This window comes from Nelusetta ayraudi, unplaced genomic scaffold (assembly GCF_046127955.1).
Source record: "Nelusetta ayraudi isolate G7.1 ecotype Tasmania unplaced genomic scaffold, CSIRO-AGI_Nayr_v1 ptg000048l, whole genome shotgun sequence".
NCBI lineage: Eukaryota > Metazoa > Chordata > Actinopteri > Tetraodontiformes > Monacanthidae > Nelusetta > Nelusetta ayraudi.
Genome location: NW_027466098.1, coordinates 8,027,018 through 8,052,019, shown reverse-complemented (window position 1 = coordinate 8,052,019; position 25,002 = coordinate 8,027,018). Strand labels below are relative to the sequence as shown.

The 25,002-nt window shown below is 44.9% G+C and overlaps 1 protein-coding gene across 1 annotated transcript in view; it reads right to left on the bottom strand.

Moving 5' to 3' along the window:
• Positions 1-24,624, bottom strand: part of drd2a (dopamine receptor D2a) — a 45,341-nt gene extending 20,717 nt beyond the window's left edge. Inside the window, exons 1-2 of the mRNA XM_076036051.1 lie at positions 24,096-24,624; positions 1,013-1,328 (exon numbers count right to left, since the gene is read on the bottom strand). Of these exons, the coding sequence (XP_075892166.1) occupies positions 1,013-1,291 (279 nt within the window). The 5' untranslated portion in view covers positions 1,292-1,328; positions 24,096-24,624. The remainder of the gene's footprint in view (positions 1-1,012; positions 1,329-24,095) is intronic.
• Positions 24,625-25,002: the final 378 nt, after the last annotated feature.

Here is a 25,002-nt window from a genome sequence, read left to right as displayed (position 1 = left end):
GCGCGCATTTTTGAGATTGAGGGTTGAGATTGAGGGTTAAGGGAGGAAATGGAATTCACCCTTGGTTTCAACAGTAAACTCCAGTCTCTTTTCAAGTCTTTAAGGACCCTGTCAAACCGTTGCTCATGGGGCGGCGACACAATCAACTGGGACGAGGGGGCGTACACCATCTCGCATACCTGGGATTGTATCCATCGGCCGAGCGGCGGCGACAGAGGGGCATGGCCAGTCTGGAAGCGTGAGCCATGGTATGACCATGACCACCCACAAAGTGCCCAGACAATAAAGACCCAACCCAACACGCTGTGAGGTATGAAGGTATGAAGGTATGAACATCTCTTTCTAACTTCACCGTCTAAAAGTACCAAAATGCTAAATATGATGGCCAAGTATATCATATACTTTACTGGTGTCCCATTTTTCTGTAAGTGTCACACTATACATGGGAGCCAGAAAAAGAGCTCAAGGCACAATTGCATAGAGTTAATGACACGGGTCCCTGTGTGGTCTTCTAATGTTTGGCTTTGTGGCCCCGGAGCAAAGCACTGCACATGTGCGCAGAGCTCCCATATCGTCTTCAAAGACACAGAGAACTGTCACAATATCAACAAGGTGAACGTCACTCAGTGTTCACCCTGTTTTATATTCACAGCACATTTTTCTTTGCCTTCCTCTCAAGCGCCGTGCTCTTTGCACTGATAATTTGTATATGGATGTTTTTTTGTTTTTTGCGTAAATTGGCAGCAACTTCCCGGAATGCAGTTTTCAATTTCCTTTTAGATTTGTTTTGTTTTTGTCCCAGAATGTACATGTGGAACTTGTGTTGTCTTTTTCCAACCTGTTCCACTGAGGTGAAACAAACAGAAACCAAAAAGGCAGAGAACTCAAAGTGCACATCCCACCGGGGATGTCAAAAACTGTGCTTCTCCTCGTGTGTGTGTGTGTGTGTGTGTGTGTGTGTGTGTGCGTGTGTGCTTGTGTGTTTTTCTGGGTGATGCCAGTGCTGCCTCACCTCCAGGTAGACGACCCAGGGCATGACCAGCGTGGCCACCAGCAGGTCGGCGACGGCCAGGCTGACTATCAGGTAGTTGGTGGTGGTCTGCAGCGCCTTCTCCCTGGATACGGCAATGCACACCAGCACGTTGCCGAAGACGATGACGAAGATGAGGAGGGTGAGCAGCATGGCGTAGTAGTTGTAAGGGTGGCTGCGGTCTTGCTCCGTCTCATTGTAGCTCCCCGTTCCATTATCAAACACCGTGTCATTGTAGGCATACTGTGTAAAGACATCCATTAGCTGTGAGTGACAAAAAAGGCCAAGACAGGGCCCCCTGCAAAATGAGACAGAGAGCGAGAGGGAAAGAAAGAGAGAGAGAGAGAGAGAGAGAGAGAGAGAGAAATTAATTAGGAATGTTGCTTGTGACCCAATCATCTTTGCCGAGTGACCCATATAAACCAGAGTTGGTAAAGATAATTGTTTCTGATCACGAGTTTGTGTTGCCGTCGAAAAACAGGTCATTAGTTGTGTTGACATGGTTGCTTTATTTTGTCAATCTGATTGAATTGTTTTAAACTGAGCAATCAGATTGTCCCGTTGACATGAACACAGAAAAAAAGAGATCGGATTTTTGTGGGTTTCCGTAACGCCACTAAGTCGGAGGAGGAGCTAGCTAGACTCCACTATGCTAGACTATGTTATGCTTCTTTATGTATTTCTCGAGAAACTGCAACACCAAAGGTACGTTGTACTGAAAATAAAAAAAAAGACCCGGAAGTGACGGTAGAGCAGTGATTACTTTTACACACCATGTGTAACGATCGTTATGTCATGCACAACGCTGCGACTGCAGGAAGCGAACCAATGTGTTGTTGACATGGACTCGGATCGGGCCGAAAACAAAAGTTTTTTTGACATTTAATCGATTCAGACCAGTTTAGTTATAATGAATTTGTTACAAGGTGCGATTACCTACGATCCATGCAACACCACCTGGTGTATCAGACAAGCACGAAGATCAGTTGATCAGCTTGTGCTAGCAGTGTTAGCGTAGCCTCAGCATTCTTTTATTCCCTCCAGCACACAGAAATTAGTCCATTATCTTTTTTGTTTTTAAATGATGCTCTATCGTCAGCCACAACGATATGATTATCGAAAGGTTCCGCCGGCTAATATTCACAGGCAAACTGCCGTGGACTGACAACGCAGAGGAAGAAGGACATCACACTGATGGTAAGGTGACTGAGAGCAGCGGGCGCTTTGAAGAGAATACTAATGAGTTCGATGCAATAAATGTGTTGTGTTTGCAAAGTCCCATCAAATGAAGAGGTTAAGACCTGCCTTGGTGGTTAGTGGAGAGTGTGTGCAGTGCAGGATGAAGGGAGGAGTAACAAACCCACACATTTTTTCACATCATATTGCCTCGAGTCCACGGGTATTTTGTGACTAGCCGAAATTATGCATTTGCTTTGTGCGCTGTCTTTTCTTATTGTCCTCGTAAGGTCCGAGAACGAGCTGCATTCCAGCAGGTCCGCTTATGTACGTTATCAATACAAATGAACAATAAATTATCCCCCAGCCCCCATTTATTGCATGTACAGTTGTCACTTCGACGTGCAAATGACAAAGACTTCACAGCCCTCGACTCTGCCTCAATCCTTTTTTTTTTCTACATTTACATCCTCGTGTCCATTTCTGTAATTTCAAATCCTGCAACCATTTCCGTGATGTCACTCTTTAGGCTTTCTGAACTCTCTGTCTTTCTTCTTCTCTAAACTTTTGATTTATTGCCCCTACAAAGACTTGTTTAACAGTTCTCGGGCCGATAACCTCTGCCTGACCCCTGGCTCGCTTTACCCCAAGGACGTCTTGGTGTTCCTGTTGTGAAAATACTGTCCAACTGTGTAGTTTCTGCCTCAGATGTCCGCGGCTGACATCACTTTCTCCTCCCGGAGTTGCATAATATCTTGTTGCGGTATGCGGACGCGTCACGACAGGAAAGTACTGTCCTTGTGTATGTGTTCAAGGATGTTCTTCTGTTTCATTGTGTCACCAATCGGAAGAAATGCCTTTCGACCTCCTGGAGATCTTCATCTAATTAACGTTTAACAATGAATTCAAGAAACCGTTGACCTGACCGTGACATTTTTTTTTTTTCTTATTAGATTTGCTGCTCAAAAGTCTCTACGCCCTAACATTTATCATTGAGTCCGTTAACGTTTAAGTCCCACTGATTGTCACATCCTCCAGGATGATGTTTGATGTGACACCGTGGCATTGTTAGTTAATTTTCAAGGACTCAAGTGCAAAGGAAGGTGTCAAGGATACACTCCATCAGCAAATTGTGAATTTCTCAAGAGAGTGATCTCAACCTTTTGGCACATCTGAATGTCACTGCACCGATTAGATTATGGACGATGCACAGGCCGCTCGGCGAGTTTTATTAACTCGTTTTTAAATCCGACAAGAACAACTAAAACAAAAACCTGAATGCCCTTCCCTTTGGATTCGCGTTTCAGATTCCAACGGAACGATGCGCAAATGGCCCCGAGGTGCGCGCGGCTCATGCAAAACATGCCATGTTAAAGGAGAGAGGAATACTCGACAGACTGCTCGCGGCTTGTGTGTATTTCCGTGGACGTTAAGTACATCTGTGCGCGTCGGGGTAATGCAGACGCCGGCACGGTTCGTCTGACGGCGCACTTTTGTGTCTGCTAGACAGCTAAATTAATAAAGCAGCTCGCCGAGGACGACAGAAGGAAGCCTCCGAGTCGCAGGGGACCGGAGGAAGCAGCCGCGGAGTAAGAGGAGCGGAGGAGCCGGTGAGGAGGAAGAGCTTCTGTTAGGATGTGCGAGCGTCGCTGCGAGGCACCCGCCAGTGTGCGGCCGCCCTGCAGATGCCCTACGCTGTCTAATCCGATTTATTCGCCCGCTCCACTTCCTTACTTACAGTACTTGAAACTGTTGTCACCTCTGGCCTGATAGCCGCTGCCTGCATATAAACTAAACCTTTTGCTCTTCCCGTCCTCTGCTGCCCGCGATATCTGCTGTTCTTTAAGTGATGACCCCTGTGACATTTACCTGATTAGGATAATAACCGTGTCTCTCCCCACCGGTAAGTGAAAGGTCAGGGTGAGCGCACGCAAAACCGCAAGCCATTTTGTTCGGCGGGTGCTTGGAAATTTGTAAAACAGGAACCTTTACGCTCCTGTCACCCGTCTTTCCATTTTTTTTTTTTGTTCAAAGGAAAAAAAACACGACACTTATTACTGACACTGACTATGCGGAGGTGTTGGAACATTATTATCACTGTCTCCGTTCCCGCAAAATCAACTGAATTCGGGTAAAAGATGGCTCCACCTATGTGATATACAAGGAAATATGTCCTCTGGACTCAACCAAGTCAAGAAATCAAATTTTGTTTTGTGTAGCCCAAGTGTGCGAATGCAGTTGCCCTGAAGGGCTCCAGATGCTGCACCCCCGAACCTTAACCTGGAAAATAAGAAAAACAAAACTGAGCAGAGTAAACTTCAGAGAGAGCTGCACGGCTGGGACTCTTCTATCTAGGACAGGTAGACATGAAGTGGGTGTCACGTGTACAGACATATAACGCATATCTACATATATACTGCTGCATTTGGCCAGCAGCCTCCATAGTCCTTGAGTGAATATCGACTTGGTACATATTTTTAGTGACTCTTGGGGGAATCAGCGGGAGGAAGCGCACACACACTTGACACATTAAAACTCACAGTCCTTCTTCTGCTGGGTTAATAATGTTTACCACTACACCACTGTGTTACCAGATAATGGCCACTGAGAGACTTGGACAAGGAGAAGCGTTTCACATCTATGAGGAACCTAAATATGACATTTTGGTTGCCCCTCAACAGCCGTACATTCACAGTCAGATTATACACCTCAGTCTGAGACTGGTAGGTCTATTGTGAGTTTCAGCTTGTGGTGGATGCCAACAAGCTTCAACAGCTTTGTTATGGTGGGGGGAAAAAAAATCCTTGTACGAATGTGAAAGGTTTGCACTGGTTTAGGGAAGACCTCAGTCAAATGCATCAGGAGTTTGTTTTCACCCAACGTCTTTCCTGTTGACGTTTAACATGTTTGTCATTCACGTCCGATGTGTCCTGCGTTTGCTAAATGTGCTTGTTGGATTTAAGGCTTAAACCTGGGTTCAGTGGCAGGCAGTGAGTTTGTCACGCTGCAAGCCAGGCAAAAGGCAAGGTCTGCGGTCCACAGTAGTTAACCTTGACAGTGTGGAATAAAGAAAGCATCTTTTGACAGAGACTTTCTCGATGTGGGGGATTCAAACACATGCGTCAGAAAAATGTCCACATGCAAGACGATAAACTTGGCAACTAAACTGGCAAAGTTTTTCTGAACTCTCTGTCAAGGTGAATCAGTGTAAGCCTGCTTTGTAGGTGAATTTTTAACTTTTAATGGACGAAGAACCATGTCTGTTCATTTCGAGAGGCATATTAATACACATAATGATACCTGTAACATTGACTGTTTTCTTGCTGCTGCTTCTTGAAGGTTGTTTTTTCACTCTATGTATGGAAACTTCTTTGACTCTAATCATTTTGACTAAACAATTTATAAGTTACTCATTAGAAATATTATCTTCTTCTATTCAAATATGGAATTGTTTCACTGAGTGCCCTATAAAGAGTGGTAAATCTCATGCATGAGCTGAAATTGTCATAAAAGAGGTTCAACACGCATGTAAAAACAACTGGTCCTGGCCAGTGTTTCCAAGCGGCAGCCTCTGCTATTAAGACCTTGGGGAAGGGCAGGAGAGAAGGATGGGAGCCGCACTGCCTCAGGTAGAGCAGGCTGGGTCAACCAACTAGACCCAAGGTAATGACGAGTGTATTATAAGAAAAATACACTTGCTGGTCTGATAGTCTGCTTCTGGATCGGACACAGTAATCACGCAATGACAGCGTTTCTGACAAGGCCACGTGTGTTAAACTCTGTCTTCCTTCCCTCGATATTAAACTCCCACGCCGACGGAGGATCACTTCCAATTCTGCCTGACAGTTCATTAACTTTATAAGGAGGGAACGTTCTGTGTGATAAGCGAAAGAGCAAGCTGTTTCTCCATTAAGAGATGTTTTCGAAAGACGTGCGGCGAACTACAGGCAGGGCTCATAACGTGCCTGTCTGAAAGAAACGTAAGACATGCTGCTACCCTTTCTTCAACTCTGGGAAGTAAAATGTTCCAAAAGAAAAGCGTTGACACCAATTGGCCACCGCCATCTTTTATGAATCCTCACGAACCCGCTGCTTTTTAATCTAGAATCCAATAAAGACAAGCAACACCTGATGTACGAAGTCAAACACTCATTTAATAGCTTATTTTAATAAAGTCTGAGCACACAAGTTTGGTGAAGATCTCCTGACAGTTTTGTGTGTGCGCTCAGTCAGCTCCAGCTTTTCTGTTTTTTCCTTCTTCTTTTTTTCTGTCTTAACAGGGCCAAGACCAAAACAGACTGTCAGCTTTTGTTAAGCTACAGTCCAGAATGCTTGTACATGTCTACCCGGATAAAATGGGTTGGGTACAAAAAAAAAAATACAATGGGATGAAGCTCTACAGAACCATGTGAGACAATGCAAACTCCTACCATTAGCGGGGATAAAAATAACCAACAGCCAGTTTTCCAGCTTCAGAGCACATATTCGACAAAACAGGATGTGGAAGAAAGTAATTAAGCGGATTGCAGTGCACCCAAAGGTTAATGCAAAGCGAATCAATTTGCGTAACGAATCAGCTTCCATTTAAGATGAATAGAGGGTCTTGAAGAAACGAAGTGTCCTGGTGATCTTCGAAGACGGAGCTGCTCGTTGTAAACAATGGCTGCTTCTTGCTGAACGCATTAGTGTGGACGCCGCTAGTAGCTTCAGTTTCGTCAAAGCTGGATTGCCTTTTAACATGACTAGGATGTCATAAAGCAACATAGAGGGCTTCATTGTGCTGGGCAGCGTTCCTCTGACTTCTGACTAGCCTTGCTTGGACACTGCAGCGCACCGTGGTTAGCCACTGCGGCTAATGTCGCACATTAAAACATCTGTTCGACTTATTTGAACGTGATGGATGTGAGATGGGTCTCTAAATCATCTTCTATGTTTTGCCTCCCCTTTCCAGAACTCGGAACTATGGGCCATTAATCACATGGATACTTCAGGTACGTCCTAATGACTGGGAAATGGTCCAGCGTGCCCGCCAGGTTTATAAAATGTGTGGTCAGTTTCGCAGTGGAGGGGAAGGGAAGGGGGAAGGTGGAGAGAATACTTCCCGAAAAGACTCGAAAAGCTGTGACGCACGAAACAATATCTTCGAAATGTATTAATTCCATTTGTATAACACAGTTTCTGTAGACAAGGCCGGACATTGAGAGAGTCTATTGTACCTCCCGGACGTCAGCCCAGAAGGAGCAGCGAAGAGCAAAGCTAAGAACGGAAATCTTTGCAACACCATTGACATGAGAGGTTCAAAAAAACATCAGGAGAATGGCCCTTGGAGAGACACATATATAGTGGGCTTTGTGTCTCTCCAAAGGTTTAACTGCTTTGCTAATCAATGTTACGTTGTTTCCTCAATCACCTAAGTGCTGTGGTTTCCTGCTTTTGAAATACACACTTTTTCACCCCGTGCTCTTCATTTTCAAACGCCTCAAGTAAAACGTGGCTAAGAAAGGAGTACTTTCTATTGCGAGGGTGGTGGGGGGGTCGGGGTCCATTTGTCTGTACCCTTTGTTTAAGCGAGCCAGTAAGTAGCTGCTAGTCAACGCTTTTGCGAAAACAACTACAAGCAACTAATTTATTTTTTTGACAACCTGAGTGCAAGACGTCTTTTGTTGGGTCCATTACTCTCAAGCCTCAGATGCTGGCTTTGCTGGGACAAACAAAAAGCAAGCAGACAGACAAAAACAGCCAAATGGCGGGGGTGTTGCTAAGAGCCTAAACTCCAAATTTAGAGTTTAGAGGAGAAAGCCCAGTATGTGCTCATTATGTTCTTCTTGACAGTGCAGGAAGCCAGAAAAACCCAAAGTGTGAATGCGATGCTAAAAATGTCTTCTTTGGACTACTGTGGCTTAATTAGCTCAAGCAGCTGAGGGAGTTGCATCCGCACAAATGCATATGTGACCATGTTACTTTTGCTTTGAGGTTTGTTTGCTGGCTGGAGAAAAACTGGGAATGTGTGTGATTATACTGCAAGAGGGTGGTCTCATAAACAGTGCAGCGCTGTGCGGTTCGCAGCTATAAACATTTTCAGTTCAAAAATTCACTTCAACACATATTTTATTAAGGCTGCGGCATGACTGAGGAGCAGGTTTTATTGTCTGCACAGTGTTTACGACTCAAAGTGCTCTGTTGACATTATTAAAAATGACAAACTTAAATCTGGAGGTCATAAAGAAGGCAGCCAAAAAAAGCGAGAGTGCACAAACGCAGTAGCTTGAAGCTGCTGAACCACAAGTCGGCGATGCTTTTAGCGGCGGTTACGCACACCTGAACTGACGTGAAAGAGAGGTCTCAGCAGTTCATGGGCTGCCGCGCAACTGGATGCCCGCGTCTGTCAGGAATCAAATGGCTCGTATGGGGTAAAAAAGTGAATAATCTTTAATTAATAGAGGGTTGTCCGAGCAGACTGTACAGGGCCAGGCTGCCCCGGCCTTGGACACTCGCAGCGGTGGACGGGAGTCGAAAGGCCTTGAGTTTAGATTCCGTCTTTCAGAAGTGGGGAGAGACACAGACACTGGTCACATCCCTGAGGTCTCCTGCATCGACTGCACTCACGTAAAAGCTAGCGGAGAAGCAAACCTTTTCACCGGGGAGACACTAAAGACGCGGTGATGAATCAAACAGAGTGTCTGCAACAGACCTGTGCTGCAAGTCCTTTTACCCGCAACCAGGCGGAGTCAGCTGAAAGTTCACCTCAGAATTGTAACCCAGACGATTCCCGAGTCGTCCTCGTCCCCAAATTGTAACCTCAGCCATCCATCATTCAAGGAAATGTGAGCAGGGGAGAAAAACACCTTCCAGAAAACACTACTCACTTACTACTCATGTATTAAAAATGTTCAATTGTACAGAGAGATTCTACAGTGACCACAGGGCTGTAAAGTCGAAGCAGCCAATCATCATTCCCTCAACTCAAGCTATTAATTAAAACCAAAGGTTCAAACAAAACAAGCCACAACATCAAAGATCATTTTCTCAGACACTTGTCATGTGACCTTTCCGTTTGACACCTGCGTTTGGGATTTGTGCAGCGACAACATGTTATGTTATTGAAATACTGAACAGTTGATCAGGTGTATTCAAATATTTAATGAAGGTCAAATTAAGTTCACCTGAAAAGGTTGCAGTGCATTTAGGATGCATTCTGAAATTCTGTTCCAAAGCTGCACTACTTTAACTTACTTGCATAATAGCACATAATAACTTTGTGTGCTAAGTGTGGTTAGTGTCATGTCTACCTAGAGTGCAAATCATATATATATATAAAGTAAGGATTATAACATTATAACATTCTTTTGCAGAGTGACGTGGCATTTTCCATTCAGATTCCGCCTGTCATTCAGATTGCAATTCATCACTCGCTAGCTGTGACTAATGTCACATCTTCGCTCATTTCACACAGTACAAATAGGTACAGGTGTTCTGTGATGTTTCCAATATGCTCTCCCCGCTTCCTGCCTCCACGCTTCGCCTTCAATATCTTGGGCCGCAGCCGTCTAACTTTCATGCTTGACATTTACAGTAGTGGGCGCACATCAAGGTGGAGGTGCTTCCCTTTAAAGGCCTTAAGTGGGCGGAAGTGGGGGGGGTGGAGGGATAGCGAGCGCTGGTGGCCATTACTCATTCAGAGGGCGGCTACTTTTTTAAATTCCCTTTCTTCTTCCCTTCCGTCACACGCAGCACCAGCGGAATCAAAGAAGACATTTTCGGCCCCGCCAAGAGACCGTTACGTTTCCAGTCCCCGGCCGTGCTGATCCGGAGAGCAGATGGGGGCGGGGGAGGGCGGGGGTGGGACGCAGCCGCAGCGACGCACACTGCTCTCATTATTAAACAGCCTGAACATCGTCGCAGCCAAGCAGGTGACCGGAACGGATTGGAGGCAGCTGACCTGTCCTGGGTGTAATCCTTTAAATAGCCTGACCCCACTCTCTACCCACAATGCCTCAGCCTTGCATCCAACCACACGCTCTTATTCCCAGGTGTCCCCCTCCCCGCCCAGCCCCCAAACCCACCCCCGTCACCCTCCTCCGAGCTTCTTCCAGGAGTGATCTGTAAAAGCGCGAGGCATTATCTGGCCCTCCTGCATTTCCACGGGGGGGACGAGGCTTTTCTCCACAGAGCGGCGAGCTCCCTGGAGTCGCGGCGGAGATAAGGAGCGCAAGTGATGGTGTTCCGCGGCTCCCGCGTCCGCCGCGCCGGGGCTCCTGCTGATATTCTCTCTTTTACTGGGAGGGGGAAAAAAAGTAAATGGTTTCATTCCGAGAGGGGGGAACAACCGGTGTTTGCGGGGAGCTGGCGGGAGCGACACGCGCGCTCCGATTAAAGGCTTCCAAAAGGTCAACGCACTCCCAGAGACGGTGGCGTGTTGCCACGGCTATTATGGCTTGTGCGTGGGTGTCGCTTGTTATTGTTTTCCCCCGCTGATGTGTTTCACTTTGTTGAGGACATTAGAAGAGCAAACTTAACGACTTGCCTTTGATCGTTGGTTGTAAATTGCACTGAGGTGCGCAAGTTAGCGGTAGTCATGGTGAGGGTAGTGGTAACAGTAGTTTATTATACTTGTCTTATGGTACAATATATTGATTTGGTCAGTAAAAGATGGACCAAAAAGGTGTCGGCTGAAGAGCAATATCCATATTCGATAGCGTGTCATTTATATTGCAATTTATTGCATATTATTATTTATCACAAAATATATATTCATTACTATAAGTTGTTATATATTATTGTTTGTATCATTGTTTATAAATCACTAGAAATTAAATATTATAATACACACTAGCCTCCTGGTGATACAAACATAAATATATTGATAATAGTTCTAAAACGACTGCATTAATAACATATTAGCCCTTTATTTGTCAATTATGTTGGATTTATTCCTTTTATAGCTACATAGTGTCTTTTCTTGTTAGTTCTAGATTCCTTTTTTTTCCCCTTAAAGATGCAAAATCATCTCAGATTGTGTTTGGCCTCTCCTGGGCTGGACAGCTCCTGGACACAGCACGGGAGCAGGTGTGCTTTGTGCATGGTTACGACGGTGTTGCATGGAATCCTAAACCGTTTACAGCTATGCTTTTAATACATGTCCACAGTCGGTGGAGGGGGAGGTGGGGAGGTACCATAAGCTTCCGTCCAAACAACATCGCACAATGACGGTCAGACTTGAAAAGCAAGGTCAAATTTCGCTTGTTACTTTTAATTAGCACGGGGCAAAGAGGAGAAAGACGATTTCCAGGGCTTTGGCGCTGTTGAGCGCTAATCCTGTCCGAACACGTGACAGGGCGATTCGTCGCCGCCGCGCTAAACCTCGCCACTGTGCCGCTAATCTAACAATAAGCCCCATCTAATCAACAGTTTGCTGGTGTTGAGCCACTGCTGTCCCGCCGTCCTGACTTAATAAGTTATTATTACATCGCATCCACGCCCAGCGATTTGCACACGCGGGCGTTCATTGGCGGCAAAGGCGCCTCCGTTATCGCTTTGCTGTCACCGATGCGTCGCATTAGCCGCGCGGTGGAGCTCCATACTGGTTCCCAGCATTATATATGAATTGATTTAAAAAAAAAAAACAACCTTCCAACACAAATGATGGGAAAAGAACACAAGCAATTACAGACGTGTGTGCGGTGTTTGAGATAATCGCCTCGTCTTTAATGATTCCGCTTATTATTTCCCTGCTTGTTTGCGATAATTTAGTTGCAGCTCTGAAAGGAATCAAGGGACGTTCCCTTGTGCCAGCTTTCCTGGGCTCTGCAGCTGTTGTCCCCCCCCCGCTTTAATTCCCAGAACCAGCCTGTCTAAAGTGCGACCCCCCCCCAACCACCACCACCACCACTACCACCCATCAATACTGTCAAAGTGTTTGATGCTCCCCTCTGATAGTCTTCATCCTAATTAGTTTTCTATCTGCTGCAGTCCTCTTAGTTGCCAGGTCAAAACCATTGACGGCGGCAAAGTCAATGACTATCTTGTGAATTCCCTCTTAACGAAAATGTGCGTGCGCGCGCGGGGCGTGCACGCTCGCGTACACGCACGGTGAAGCAGCGACTCATCACAAAACTATGCAGCCGCTCTGTCACCGCCACCACTTTCTCCTGGTCGGAATAATAATCCCGCAATGTCCAGACGGACAATCACCATATCGTCGTCCTCGCCCGCGTCTCCCTCCACCGTTTACCCCTGACCTTTTCATCACAGACTATTTCTCCTGCAGTTATACAGAATCTGCAAGTCACCTGCGATTGGGAAATGGAACAGGAAAACGGTAAATTCACTGAGCGTCATTCGGTCTCTCTCTCCCCTCGCTTTTGGCCAGACGGGCCATTTTGCTCAGATGGAATGGGGGACAGCCTTGCCCACGCACACTCGATGGCTCAGAGACATTATGCACCGTCTTACCCTCCAGGAGATAAGATTTTCACTTCTTAAAGGTTTCCAGGATGAATTTTACAAGACCTGGCAACCCTTTCTAACTCACTTTCAAGTTTTTCATACAACATAGGTTATAACATGGTGTGGCAAATGCTTTGAACCCTTGACATTTCTCAAGCTCAAGGGTTTGCCAATTACTTTTGTTTTGGGTGTGGACCCAATGTTTTACCTCAAGATCTTTGCAAATTTACAAAAACATTGACATATTTTCTTTTCTGCAAGTTTTTCTTTTCCTTTTTCAAGACAGCAGGCTTTTGATACCATCTACACTCAGGATACTGAGCCGTTTTGCCTCGACTGGTGCTTTCAGAACAACAGGGACACATCCGTCATTGACTTGAGTGACACGCCCTATAAGCTGAGCCACTGGAAATAGCATTTAGGGAACAAATTTGAAAGCCTGCGCTTACTCTTCACAGAGGGACAGCTGTCAGGGAGGGGAACCAAAGTGACAGACTGCAAAAACATCATCTTGTCAAACATTCTGACACTGTGGCCCGGTGTTCACCACTCCTACTACTTTATGTACTCTTGACCTTGACTTGATGTTTCCTTGCAGCGTGTGTCTGTTAGGGATGTATCGCGCTGGCGTAAACGCCAGTGTAGGCACTGCCAGTCCGAAAACATTCAGCTATATGTGATATATTCTTTTATGCGTCTGCTTCTCAACACGGCAGCGAGCCTTTTTCTTGACGAGAATGTTCTCTTCATTCACATGATGATGATAATAAATACTTTATTAATGCCCTTGAGGACATGATTCCGCTGCTTGGCGCATATTACAGTCCTCTCCGCCTAGTTGTAGTCCATCGAAAATTGCTGATAAATCCATGTTGACATGGTGTGAATGAATCACATGTTAAGACTTGACAGGCGTAGGATCAAGTCACCATTGGGGGCTGAACTTGAAGAAAGTATCAGACGGCCCAATTTTTATTTTTTTTTTTAAGTTTTTACACGACTACAAGACATGATATTTTTATGCAAGGGTTGAATTTCTGAAATGTAGGTGATACAAGGTATTTACAAACTCCACGAGCCAAATTGGGAATTTGTAATCGTTCCACCCTCATTGTCCCCTACCTAGTGAATTCCCCAGAAGCGAGAAGAATCAATTTGCCACTTCTTTCTAGTTGCTCCATACATGCACAGACATTTCTAGAAACACTTTGCCACTGACATCACAGAGGTCTCCAAAACACCACTGATCCCCAGCCAGCTGCTAGTTCGACCCTCTGAAATGCCTTGCGTTTGTACCCATCTGTGTAAATGCGTTTTTGGGACAGGCTGCGAACGGTGGGCTAAATGTTCTTTCCATTGGAGTTTTATTGGCTTTTAGAAAGTCAGTCATGCAAGGCTGCTGCACGGCACCTTCATCTGAAAATGAACGTATTTTGAGACCTGTAATGAGCGAGGGCTACCTCGCCGTCTTTGATGAATCATTCAAATCAAATGGATCAAGATCAACTTCTCCACTGGACTGTGGGATGAAAACGAAGATTTGAAAGTTTTTAACTGGATATTTAGGCTCTTTGCTCTGAAACTCAGCTGTACAGGTAGAGAAAAAAGAAACGCTTGGGGGGAAGAAAATATGTTGGGAGGCAACAGGCCTCCGTTGCCCTCATTAAGGTGTCCGTAACAACCGGCGCAGTCTCTCGCGAGGTGCTGCCGTGTGCTCGCAGCACAGGCTGCTTTTCCATCATCATCATCTGCTAATCACAAACATGCAGACGTGGACACAGATGCGCAGAAATTGCTTTTTTACTTATCGACTGCCTTTGCAAACTCATCATCATCGCCATCGCATTTGTTGAGTCTGGCCCGAGAAACCAGAGAAGCTGGAAGGCCGGCCGATCCCTCGCCCTAGTCAGGATTCACAGCAGGATTAGCTCCATCCAAAAAAAACACCCACATCCCATTGTTAGCGCCACAAAAATTGCGCCCGGCCGACATCGTCACCCGCCGTTGAGCCCGACCTTGTCACATTCCCAAAAGCATCCTTCCCTCAATCACTCCGTCACTGTATGAAAATTCTGCATAATTCAGTTGCCGTCTTTGTCCTTTAATGAGACAATGGCCAACTGCAGTGGCGCTATCAGCTTTAGCGAAACGTGGGCAGACAGGCTGGCATTCACAGGAAGCAGACAATGACCCAAACAGATTTGGAGACTAATTAGAAACTCTCACTCTCATCAGTTGAATGGAAAACTGAACGTCTTTAAAGACTCCCCCGTCCCTTCAAAGTACAGACGTTTTAGCGAAATTCAAAAGCCCTTAAATACTTTGGAAGAAAAGATAAACAAATGTGTGGTTCAAGATCTGTTGGTTTTCTCGTTTGATTGTGCAAAGCGCCTCTTGGGACGCCTCTGGGCGAGATTTTGTGTTTCTTGATGATGATGACTGATTTATCGATCCGTTCTGTATTTCAATGAGGCCGAACGGTAACAAATTAAATTGATCAGAGCTGCATACTAATGTGACAGATTCGACCAACAGCTTTTTTTTCCTCTTCAGCAGGAGGACAGTCGAAACTGCCAAAACAAATCAACTAACAGTTACCCCCCCCCCCCCAAATAGTTTAACTTTCAGGGCCTCGCCACCATCTCCAAGACCAGTTTAATCAAGCAAGTCAAGCTCAGGTTGAAATGGTGTCTTTCCATTTATGGCCAGGAGAGTAATTCTGTAATTATGCAGTAATTTGACATTCAAGACCTGTACGTGCTTCAGTTGAACCTCACCAGATCAATACTCATCATTTCTTCACATGACAAAACGAAATCCTTCAACGAAGCAAATTGCTAAGCAATGTAAAACATGCACAACCATGCAGGCATTTAATCTGTTCTAAAGTATTGTATTCTGCCGAATGCATTGGTTATAATTCTTTTGTTATAAACGTTCTGTAAAAGTAAAAGACTGATTGATTGCATTGGACTGATTGATCAGCACTCATTTAACTGATCTGAATACAGCAGCTAATAGAACCACGTAGATGTTCTACACTTCATGCTTTTTTATCAAACTGCCGCCACTTGATTTTAACTTTCCTCTTGAAAAGATAGCAGTGTTTTAGTATTTGGTAGGACTTATGTCTACTAGCAGGCTTGGGTTTGTCAGGCGTCAATCCGTTTAATAATATCTGATCTGGCCTAAAACAGCTGCCTGTTGATTTCTCTTGAAAACCTATTAACCAACATCATTCATTCATTCATTCATCTTCTATACCCGGGGGTCTGCTGGAGCCTATCCCAGCTGTTTTAGGGCAAAGGCAGGGTGACACCCTGGACAAGTCGCCAGTTCATCGCAGGGCTCAACCAAGATCTTTATTGAGAATTCAGATGTTTGCAGGTAATTCAAATTTATTCACGTTTTCAGATATCTTGATTAATTAAGTCCCCGCCAAATTTCCCCTCCGTCGATGTCGGACTACAAGTGGTCGCACAGGATGTGGCAACCCAATGGATCCACCTTTCATCAGAATGAATGGAAGCCGCAGCTAATTAATGCGGCAAGCTCTTCACTGGCGAGTGTGTGAACAATGATATGCTGTAACCAGGATTAATCAGCTTCATTCAGTTTTGAACTGATCAGACAGCACACGGGTTTTACCCACCGCCTGTAACACACAACAGACCTGTGATTAAGAGATGCTCCATCTCAATTTGAACACGGAGAACTGATTTTTTCTTTTTTCTTTTAAGTAGGTATAGATATAGCATCTAGATCTCTGGCAATGTTCAAAACTGACTCTGGTTATTGCTGCTGTACACAAAGCTATATCGGTGCAGTGTTTCTTGTTCAAAGAGCAAATTTGCAACGTAAACAGGTGCAAATTCAACATATTGAAAAGAGATTTCTTCGAAACCTGTGTTGGCTTCACATACAGGTATCAGTGTCAAATTTGTTATATTTTGAAACTAAAGTTCAAGATTTGTCACATCTGTGTGACTCACTGGAACACAGTCTATTCATCGTCACGCACATTTATACGCAGATGATACAATCTTATACTGCATCGCAAGCTCTCCTGAATTAGCCATAACAAACCTGCAAGCCTCTTTCAATACTCCTCAGATAGCATTTATTCATTCATTCATCTTCTATACCCGCTTATTCCTATTCAGGGTCACGGGGGTCTGCTGGAGCCTATCCCAGCTGTCTTAGAGCGAAGGCAGGGTGACACCCTGGACAAGTCGCCAGTTCATCGCAGGGCCAGATAGCATTTATTCATCGTAAATTCACCCTGAACACACAAAAAACTAAATGGATGCTCCTCTCAAATTATGGTAATACATGCTCAATTTTTTTCATCCTCACTCAACATGGTTCCCAAATCGTCTCTGAATATAAATATGCTGGCATTTGGATCGACGATAAACTTACATTCAGCTCCCATATCGATCAACTTGTAAGAAAAAAACAAAACAAAACAAAAAAACAACTCAGTCAGTCAGAAAACTGATTTTCCATATCAAAACAAACCTAAATTCCCTCTACTTGCAGAAAAGTCAGAACTGTTTTTATGGCTGTCTTAGACTATGGTGACATAATTTATATGCATGCCTCTGCCTCTCCTCTCAAATTTGTAGATGTCATCTACTGTTTTGCCCTTAGATTTATTACTGGAGCTGCCTATTCCACTCATCACTGTACTCTGTATAGCCTGGTAGGGTGGACCTCCTTAACTCAAAGACGTGACTTCCATATGTTTATCTATAAGGCCCTTATTGGAGGACTTCCCATTTCCATCTCTTCTTTACTTGCTCAGTCCACTATTACATGCAACACCCGCTCTAGCAACTGGTTGCTATCGAAAAGTCCTATAATCCGGACTGAGCTTGGTAGGTCTGCCTTCTCTGCTCCATTCCCTCACTTTAAATCATTAATCTCTACTTTCCTGTCCTCCAATTGTACGTGTTTTCTCTGATCATGTCCTAATCCAATAATCATTCCATCCTTTTTCTATCACCGCTCCTCCTTGCGACCACAGCCTATCCAAGCTGTCTAGGGGTTGGAGTGGGGTGGGGTTAGACAAGTTGCCAGTTTATCACTGGACCACGCAGAGAGACAAACCAGCGTCCACACTCACCTGCAGCCAATTTAGTTTAGCCAATCAGCCAGATGTGCATCCTCCCCACATGTGGGGAGAAATCCAGAGTACTTGGAGAGACCCCACACAGTCAGAGAGAACACGCAACACTCAACATGTACACGGAAGGGAACTAATCCTACTTGCTGCGAGGCGACAACGCTAACCACTGCATCGCCCCGCTAACCTAATGTGTTAACATGTGATAAGGAATAAATCAAATAGTTCAGAGAAAAAGTTTTGCAGATGGAGGGATACACGTCCAACACATTCCTAATCTCAACTGCATTCCTTGGTGTACTTCAGCGAATGGCTGCTGCTGAATTCAAATAAAAGAATCTAACAAAAACAAAGACATAATGAACATTATCGATCTGCTTTTGTCAAGTTGGCTGACCAGCACCATTACAACCTCACACACATTTCACATTGCTGTCTTGCATTTCATTGTTTCAAGAGGAAGAAAGCGTTGAGCAGGCTGAACGTACTACGAGTCTACCGGCTCTACTGTGAGTTCACCGATGCGGTCATGCCGTCTCAAGTGACGTTTTACACCCACAGCCCGGTGCAAACTAGAAAATAAATAATTGATTGGCAATGTGGATCGGTGGCGTCTGTCTGATATCTGATGCATAAATTACGGTATCAGTATCGGACCGTATACCAGTATCATATCAGCCCCATCTCTGCCGATATCCCATCCGCTTAGCTAGTCCTCTGTTTGGTAAGACCAGAATTTTCAATAGGGAAGCTCTTAGCCTCATTAAAAGTACAGGTACAGACATAGTGTAGAAGCTGACGTGGTCGAACCACATTGTGTAGTGCATTGTGACCAAATCTATACAATATACTGTACAGATACATCTCTGGGGGTAACTGGGTAACAGTTGCATTGTTTTGTTTCTTCCAGGTTTTAGTCATGGGTTGTGTTAGTGTAATTTTGCAATGAATTATAGTATAGGCGCTTTATCACACACACACACACACACACACACACACACACACACACACACACACACACGTGTGTGTGAGAGTATGTGAGTGTATGTGTCTGTGATGAATATGTTATGATGTTAATTATGTGAATATGGAACTTGAAATAATCAATTACAACTAGCTAATCACCTTATCAAATGAAAGCTAATCAAATGACCCCCCCATAATTTCTCTCATTTAGAATTTCAACTGTGTTCCAGGAGGTATAATTACATTCCCCTCACCCATGGAAAATGTAGCCGTGGTGTTGTCCATGCGTGTGCAGCGCATCATTTATCAATCCGATTGTGTCCGCTGCCTTTTTAACAGTGTCAAGACTGGCGATATCGCCACTCGTCTAATTACCAGTGATCTGCGGCCAACAATTTGGAGGCATGCTTTTTTTGAGAGATAAGAGTGGGAGAAGAAAACATGAGAGGAGGCAATAATTTAAGAGAGATAAAAAGCAAAAGGTCACTGAGGCAGAGGGACTTGTGCTTGCTTTGTTCGCCAAACAAAAGACTCCCAGACTCAAGGAAAATGTCAAGGAAGCCACCACTGAAAGCTCTGGGTTGCGCCCTCAGCTTTTATTTGGCACTTGACATGAGAGTTAGGAAGGAGGGGGGAAAAAAAGCAAGCAGGACTCATCAGCCTACTTTATCCCACTGTGACCTTTCAGATTTGTTTTCTCTTCTTTTTTTTAAAATAAATAAATAAATAAATCAAGTGGGTGGTTCAAACTGTGTTTTTTCTGAGAGTCTTCAGTCCTCGCTTCTTTGCTTCATCTTCTGCGGTCGGAAGGATTTTTAAACCGTTTCTCTAATTTACGATGCATCGTATAACATCTGCACTGAATCCTCGAACTCTATTCGAAAAGTTTGGTTCGGTTTGTTCGGAGAGGTGTGAGCGTGCCAACAAACTTGAGGCCCACCTAAAAATGCAGACTACAAAGCACGTGTCCCGAATTACGCCAAGTAGGGTTGCCCCGTATTAACCAACTGATGAGCAGGTTTTTTTATTCATTGTTTACCTCGTCCTCTTGTTCACTAATTCTCAACACAGTGCTGTTGAAGGCAAAGAGGGGAATACGTTATTTAAAACTTCTGGTCCATTTGACAAAGTGCAGTGTGAAAGCAAGCAGGGACCAGAATGTTGCCACCCTGATCGAACCGAGCCCCCAGTCGCACTGAGTAACGACCTTCGCCAACAGGGAGACGCCTCCAAACTGGCTGATTTGTCTTTGTGTTTTCTTTGTGTTCTGCCAAGAGCGCTCCTGGGAACAAAACGAAACAAAAAACTGTTCCTTCTTTTTGCTTTTGTTATTCATCCTCCTTCCTCCCGCGTCTCTTCTAACACTCATCCCTGCAATCCCCGCAACATGCGATCGCGCTGATCTACCACTGTTCAGTGGAACGTTCGCAGGAATTCCCCGGTGGAGCTCGGAGGTAGATCTAAACGCGGCGCACCTCTGAAATTCCCGGGATTAATCGAAGAGAGGGCGAGAGCCAATTAGGGCTTTATTCGCCTGTTGAATACGAGATTGCGCCGAGCCCTCACGTCTGTCTGCGTGCACGCGTTGGCGTGGCCGTAAAAAGAAGGTGTCTGATATCCTCTGACGCTCCGGCCACAGCAATTTCACACCTCGGATAGAAATGTAGTGTGTGAGTGGGTGTGCGTGTGCCTGTGTCCACTGCTGATGAGCGCTTGTGCTCATGGAAAAATTCACACTTCCATTTGATTACCTGGTAACCCCCCCAACCCCCCACCCCCTCCTTTCAAAGACAGCCCAAATACGACATTTGAATGGCGCAAAACCACTGGGAGAAGGGGGCGCGTCCACGTCGTAGCTCACAGGCACAGGTTGACTTTCGTTGAATGGTTGTTTATTAAGCTTCTCTCTCTCTCTCTCGCAACGTCGTGAGAACTGGAGTCCCACACAGCCGCATTACAAAAACATCAGCGCACGAACAAAAAATACTTATAATTTACAATGCTTTTGCTAAGGCTAAGGAAGTTCAGAGATTAGAGATCCAATTAAACATTTGCGCATCAAGGCAAATACATCCTTGGCCACTCGCTGTGAAGATTCTTCAGACCTTCAAGCTTCTCACAAAGGTCCTCGCATATGCCTCCATGCAATTAAACTGGTTTGTTTCTCTGCTTTTGACGTGGAAGAGAATTGCTTATTTATGCCATGCAACTATTTATTGATGCACCGTGTATTTCAACATTGCCTTGTAACATTTATATATTCCAGTAGGTTTTACGCACCAGAACTTGTGCAAGTCTCTTGACAACACTCTCACGCATTTTTGCAGGTGCGATTCTAAATATGAGTTGGCCACCTGTGCATAATAAGTAACTTAATCATTTTGTAATTAAAAAGCGAAAATTTGCATGCCATACTCTCAGAACAAACACCCAAACCCCATAAATTGCAATTTATGGGGTTTGGGTGTTGCTTACTCAAGAAAATGTGACGCACGTGTCTATTTATGCAAACAAAATGAATATGGCAAGAAAACACTTTCCCCACAGTCGTTTAGCACATAGATCCATTCATGCGCATGTGTTACACACACACATATGTATAAAGGTATGAATCGATATGTAATGTGGACGCACTGTTAATACACAGGCAGAGCGACCAGCTGCTGACATATCTTCCACAGCATATAACTGTAACCTGGAAGATAACCAGATCATGATGGATCTCCTATCGGCTTTGGGACCTAATTGGCTCCTCCATCCTTACAGAGATGATTCTGGTCCCCGGTGTGTTGACGTATTTGAAATGTTGGAGAAGGGGCTTCAGGAGAGCGAGAATGTAGGCCACTCCAATACATACGCGGCGAGCCAATACAATTAAAAGATTTACTTGTCAAAGCACAATCGGGCTGCGGAGCCACATGACCATTGCACTTCTGCTGGGAGACGTACGAGAGACGGCGTAATGGCCTTCGGTAGCCGGACCTTCAGATGTGCTCCATAGAGCATCGCTGATTTATGGCCTGACTGTAGGAATCCATGTTTACAGTGTTTGTGGAATGGGGAGCGCATCAAAATTCCACTTTTAGATCCCTTCAGTTCCATTGAAAAACAATTTCAGCTGCATTCAAAGTGAAGATGTTTTTACAACTTGCCAAAATCACAGAAGATCTGCCGAGATTTTTCTTCATTTTTAGAAAATCTCTACCACTCTTTATACTAACACAACCGTGACATGAAGGCAGGAAATTTACTCAAGGGTGAAGTGCTTCTTCTATAAATGTGCTTTAATGACTCCCAAAGGTTTTCTTTTTAAATTTAAGAGGTTTGGGATTTCAATCTCATGGTTCAGAGTGTTACATGCAAGTTTCCACCGGCAGCTCGAAAATGATTTATGCTTTCACAGGCAAAATATTTAAGTTAGACCCACCCCCACCGAACAGCGCTTGTTTGGGTTTGCTGTTGGTTTTAATAAACAGGGCTTGTTTTGTTGGAATGCACGTCTTCCCCCCCTGGGAGCAGTAAATTGAATTTGAATGTCAGTGTTGGCTGGAAGGCTTCCTCAAGTGATTTTAAGCATTAACCTCTGGAGTGTTGCGGTAATATATACATTCATTTTAAGCCGTTCATGAATTGCGAATGATCTGCATACAGAGCAGACTTAATCTGAATCAATTCGAGGGACTTGTTTCCCCTTTTTTTTTTCCAAGCACCCAGACAAAATGCCAGAGCAAACATTAGGCAGAGCCCATTCGGGGGAAGCTGCCCGCGGAATTGCGGCACGCAGCTCCGGCAGTCATATTTACAATTAGGTCACTTCAGTGACTCAAAGGTAGGGAATCTATATGTGTCTGAAGGTAGAGGTGCCTATATATAGATGGCCCCAGCCAATCATTTCATGTTTAACTTATGGCGCCTGCACCAGGAAATGGGCAACTCATTTCCCTCCACGGGGGAGAAAATGGTGCCACAGGCATTCGAACGGCTAATAATTCATTCTGCGGAGGTGACATAACTGGACTTATTTCTGCTGAAATCTGGCTGTTTCTCACGGTTTGGGTTCATGTGACGCCACAAATCTGTCGGCTGCTGCGACCGTGGCATCAGCTCCGCAGATCGATAAGAGCTGACTGGGAAAGGCTGCCAAGTGAGTGTCAAAAAAAACAAACAAAAAAAACATTTCCTTTCCATCCTGTTTTTTTATTTTTATTTATTTATTTATTTTTTTGCAGACTCAAATTTAAGTGGCCAGAGGGCAGTGCGCAGATCAATAACATCTATATCAGTGGGGAAAAAAACATTTCCTGTGAAATTTAGAAGGGCAGATGGAAAAAGGTTTGTTTGTGCATCCATCCCCATAGCTAGATAGACAAATAAATAAATAAATAAAGCATCAGTGGCTTTAAGAAAAATGAAGCGACCACATTGGGCTACGCGAGCATTCCAAGTGCTGACAAGGTCGCTATGAAATCCTCTGTGTCAGACGCACGCGCAAGGTTATGAGAGCTGCGCACCAGCGCCTCGTGTCAGTTGCCTCGTTCATTCTGTCAACTGTTGTTAACTTGGTAAAGCTGCTGAAGCAGCCGCAGCAGCAGCAGCAGCAGCAGCAGAGCTGTTACAGGATGAGCAGCGGTCACCTGCGCCCCCGCCCCACTCCCGCTGTGCTGAGTCGAGGAAAACCGGTCTCTCGAATTCGTATTGGCAAAATAAAAGCAACACAAACACAAACACAACAGGAAGGAGCAGTCTCGTGGGGCGCAGCGCAGCGCACCGTGCAGACGCCTGACATCCCGATCAGGGCGCGCGCGCGCCCAGGGCGAACCACAAATCGCCAAAGTAGCGTTTATTATGTGTTTTGCTTCTTTTTTTTCTCTCTCTCTCTCTCATTATTCCCCATCTCCCCGGAGTGGATTTAGCAGACAGCTCTGATTGTTTGCCCGCAGTCGCTCCGCACTGGATGCCACATCTGATCAATAATGTAAACAATCCACATAATGTCCCTCCCTTACACACGTAAATAGTAGCGCAATTATCTCCCAGGGACTCGGTCCAAGTGTTCCAAGGCGGTGTGAAGGGCGCAGTGAAATAGTCTGGGAGAGGTTGGGGGGGGGCAAGAGACAAATTCACCTCGCAAAGTTATTATTTCCAGACTCTCATCCAGCAAATCACCTGGAGTCGCCGATAAGAGCCCACCTTTAATCCCAGACACACGTTCTTAGGGTTTATTGGAGGGGTGGAAGGCGCCGACTGAGAGTGCCTGGAGCTCTTCAGTTCCTTAGTTTCGCGCATTGTATAAAAAAAATAAATAAATAAATAAAAGAAAAACGAAAGAAAACACAAACAATGTCTTACCTTCACGCCATAAGTTTGACCGAATCCTCGTTTTTTCGCATCCGGGCACCGGTTGTTAATTCCAAGAACATCCACAGTTTGCTCTGTATCCGTCCCGCTCCTTGGACATTTTTCACTCTTTATAAATAAAGCGAGTCCGTGACGCGGCTGGGGTGCGAGACATCAGTCAAGGATGGGCGAATAAGCGACACCGGCGAGAGCCAATAAGGACTAAAAGTAAATAATAAATAGCCGACGAACGAATGAAATGGTTGTAGAAACTCTTTGAGGAAAAGGGAAATCTCGACGAAAACGCAGAAAATTGGGGTGTGTTGGTTTTGTTTTTTTTTTTTTCTTTTCTTTTCTTTTCTTTTCTTTTCTTTTTCTCCCCCTCGTCTGTCCAGTTCTGTGAGCGCGAGGCAGTGCGAGAGGAGGTTTGAGACCGCGCGGAGTCGCTCCGGTGTCTCGGAGCTTTACGCGCGGAGTTACCTTCGTTACTGACAGAGGCAGGCAGGGGATGCGGCGACTGCAAAGAAGTCACCAGGATCAAGGCGGGGTTTGCAGGCAGAGACGCGCCTTTTTCCCTTTGCCACTGACACCTAGCGGGTTAGGATACACGCTTCTTTTTTTTTTTCCTTTTTTCTTTTTCGGGGGTCGTTTTCGGCCTTTCTATGCGTTCTGATTCACGCAGAACGGAAGCGCACTTTGTTAATGAATACAATGACTTGAAAATGATAATAGACTGTATAGGAAATGGAAAAGCAGCCTTCCATCGTTGAGTCTGACTGATTTACAGGTTTCTGACAACAATAACAGTTGCTGTTCCTACAATCCAACAATATTAAAACACCTCCACAAATGAAAAAAAACAACAAAAAAAAACAACCCTGCGTGTTCTGAATCTCACAACACATGCTGGAGATCAACA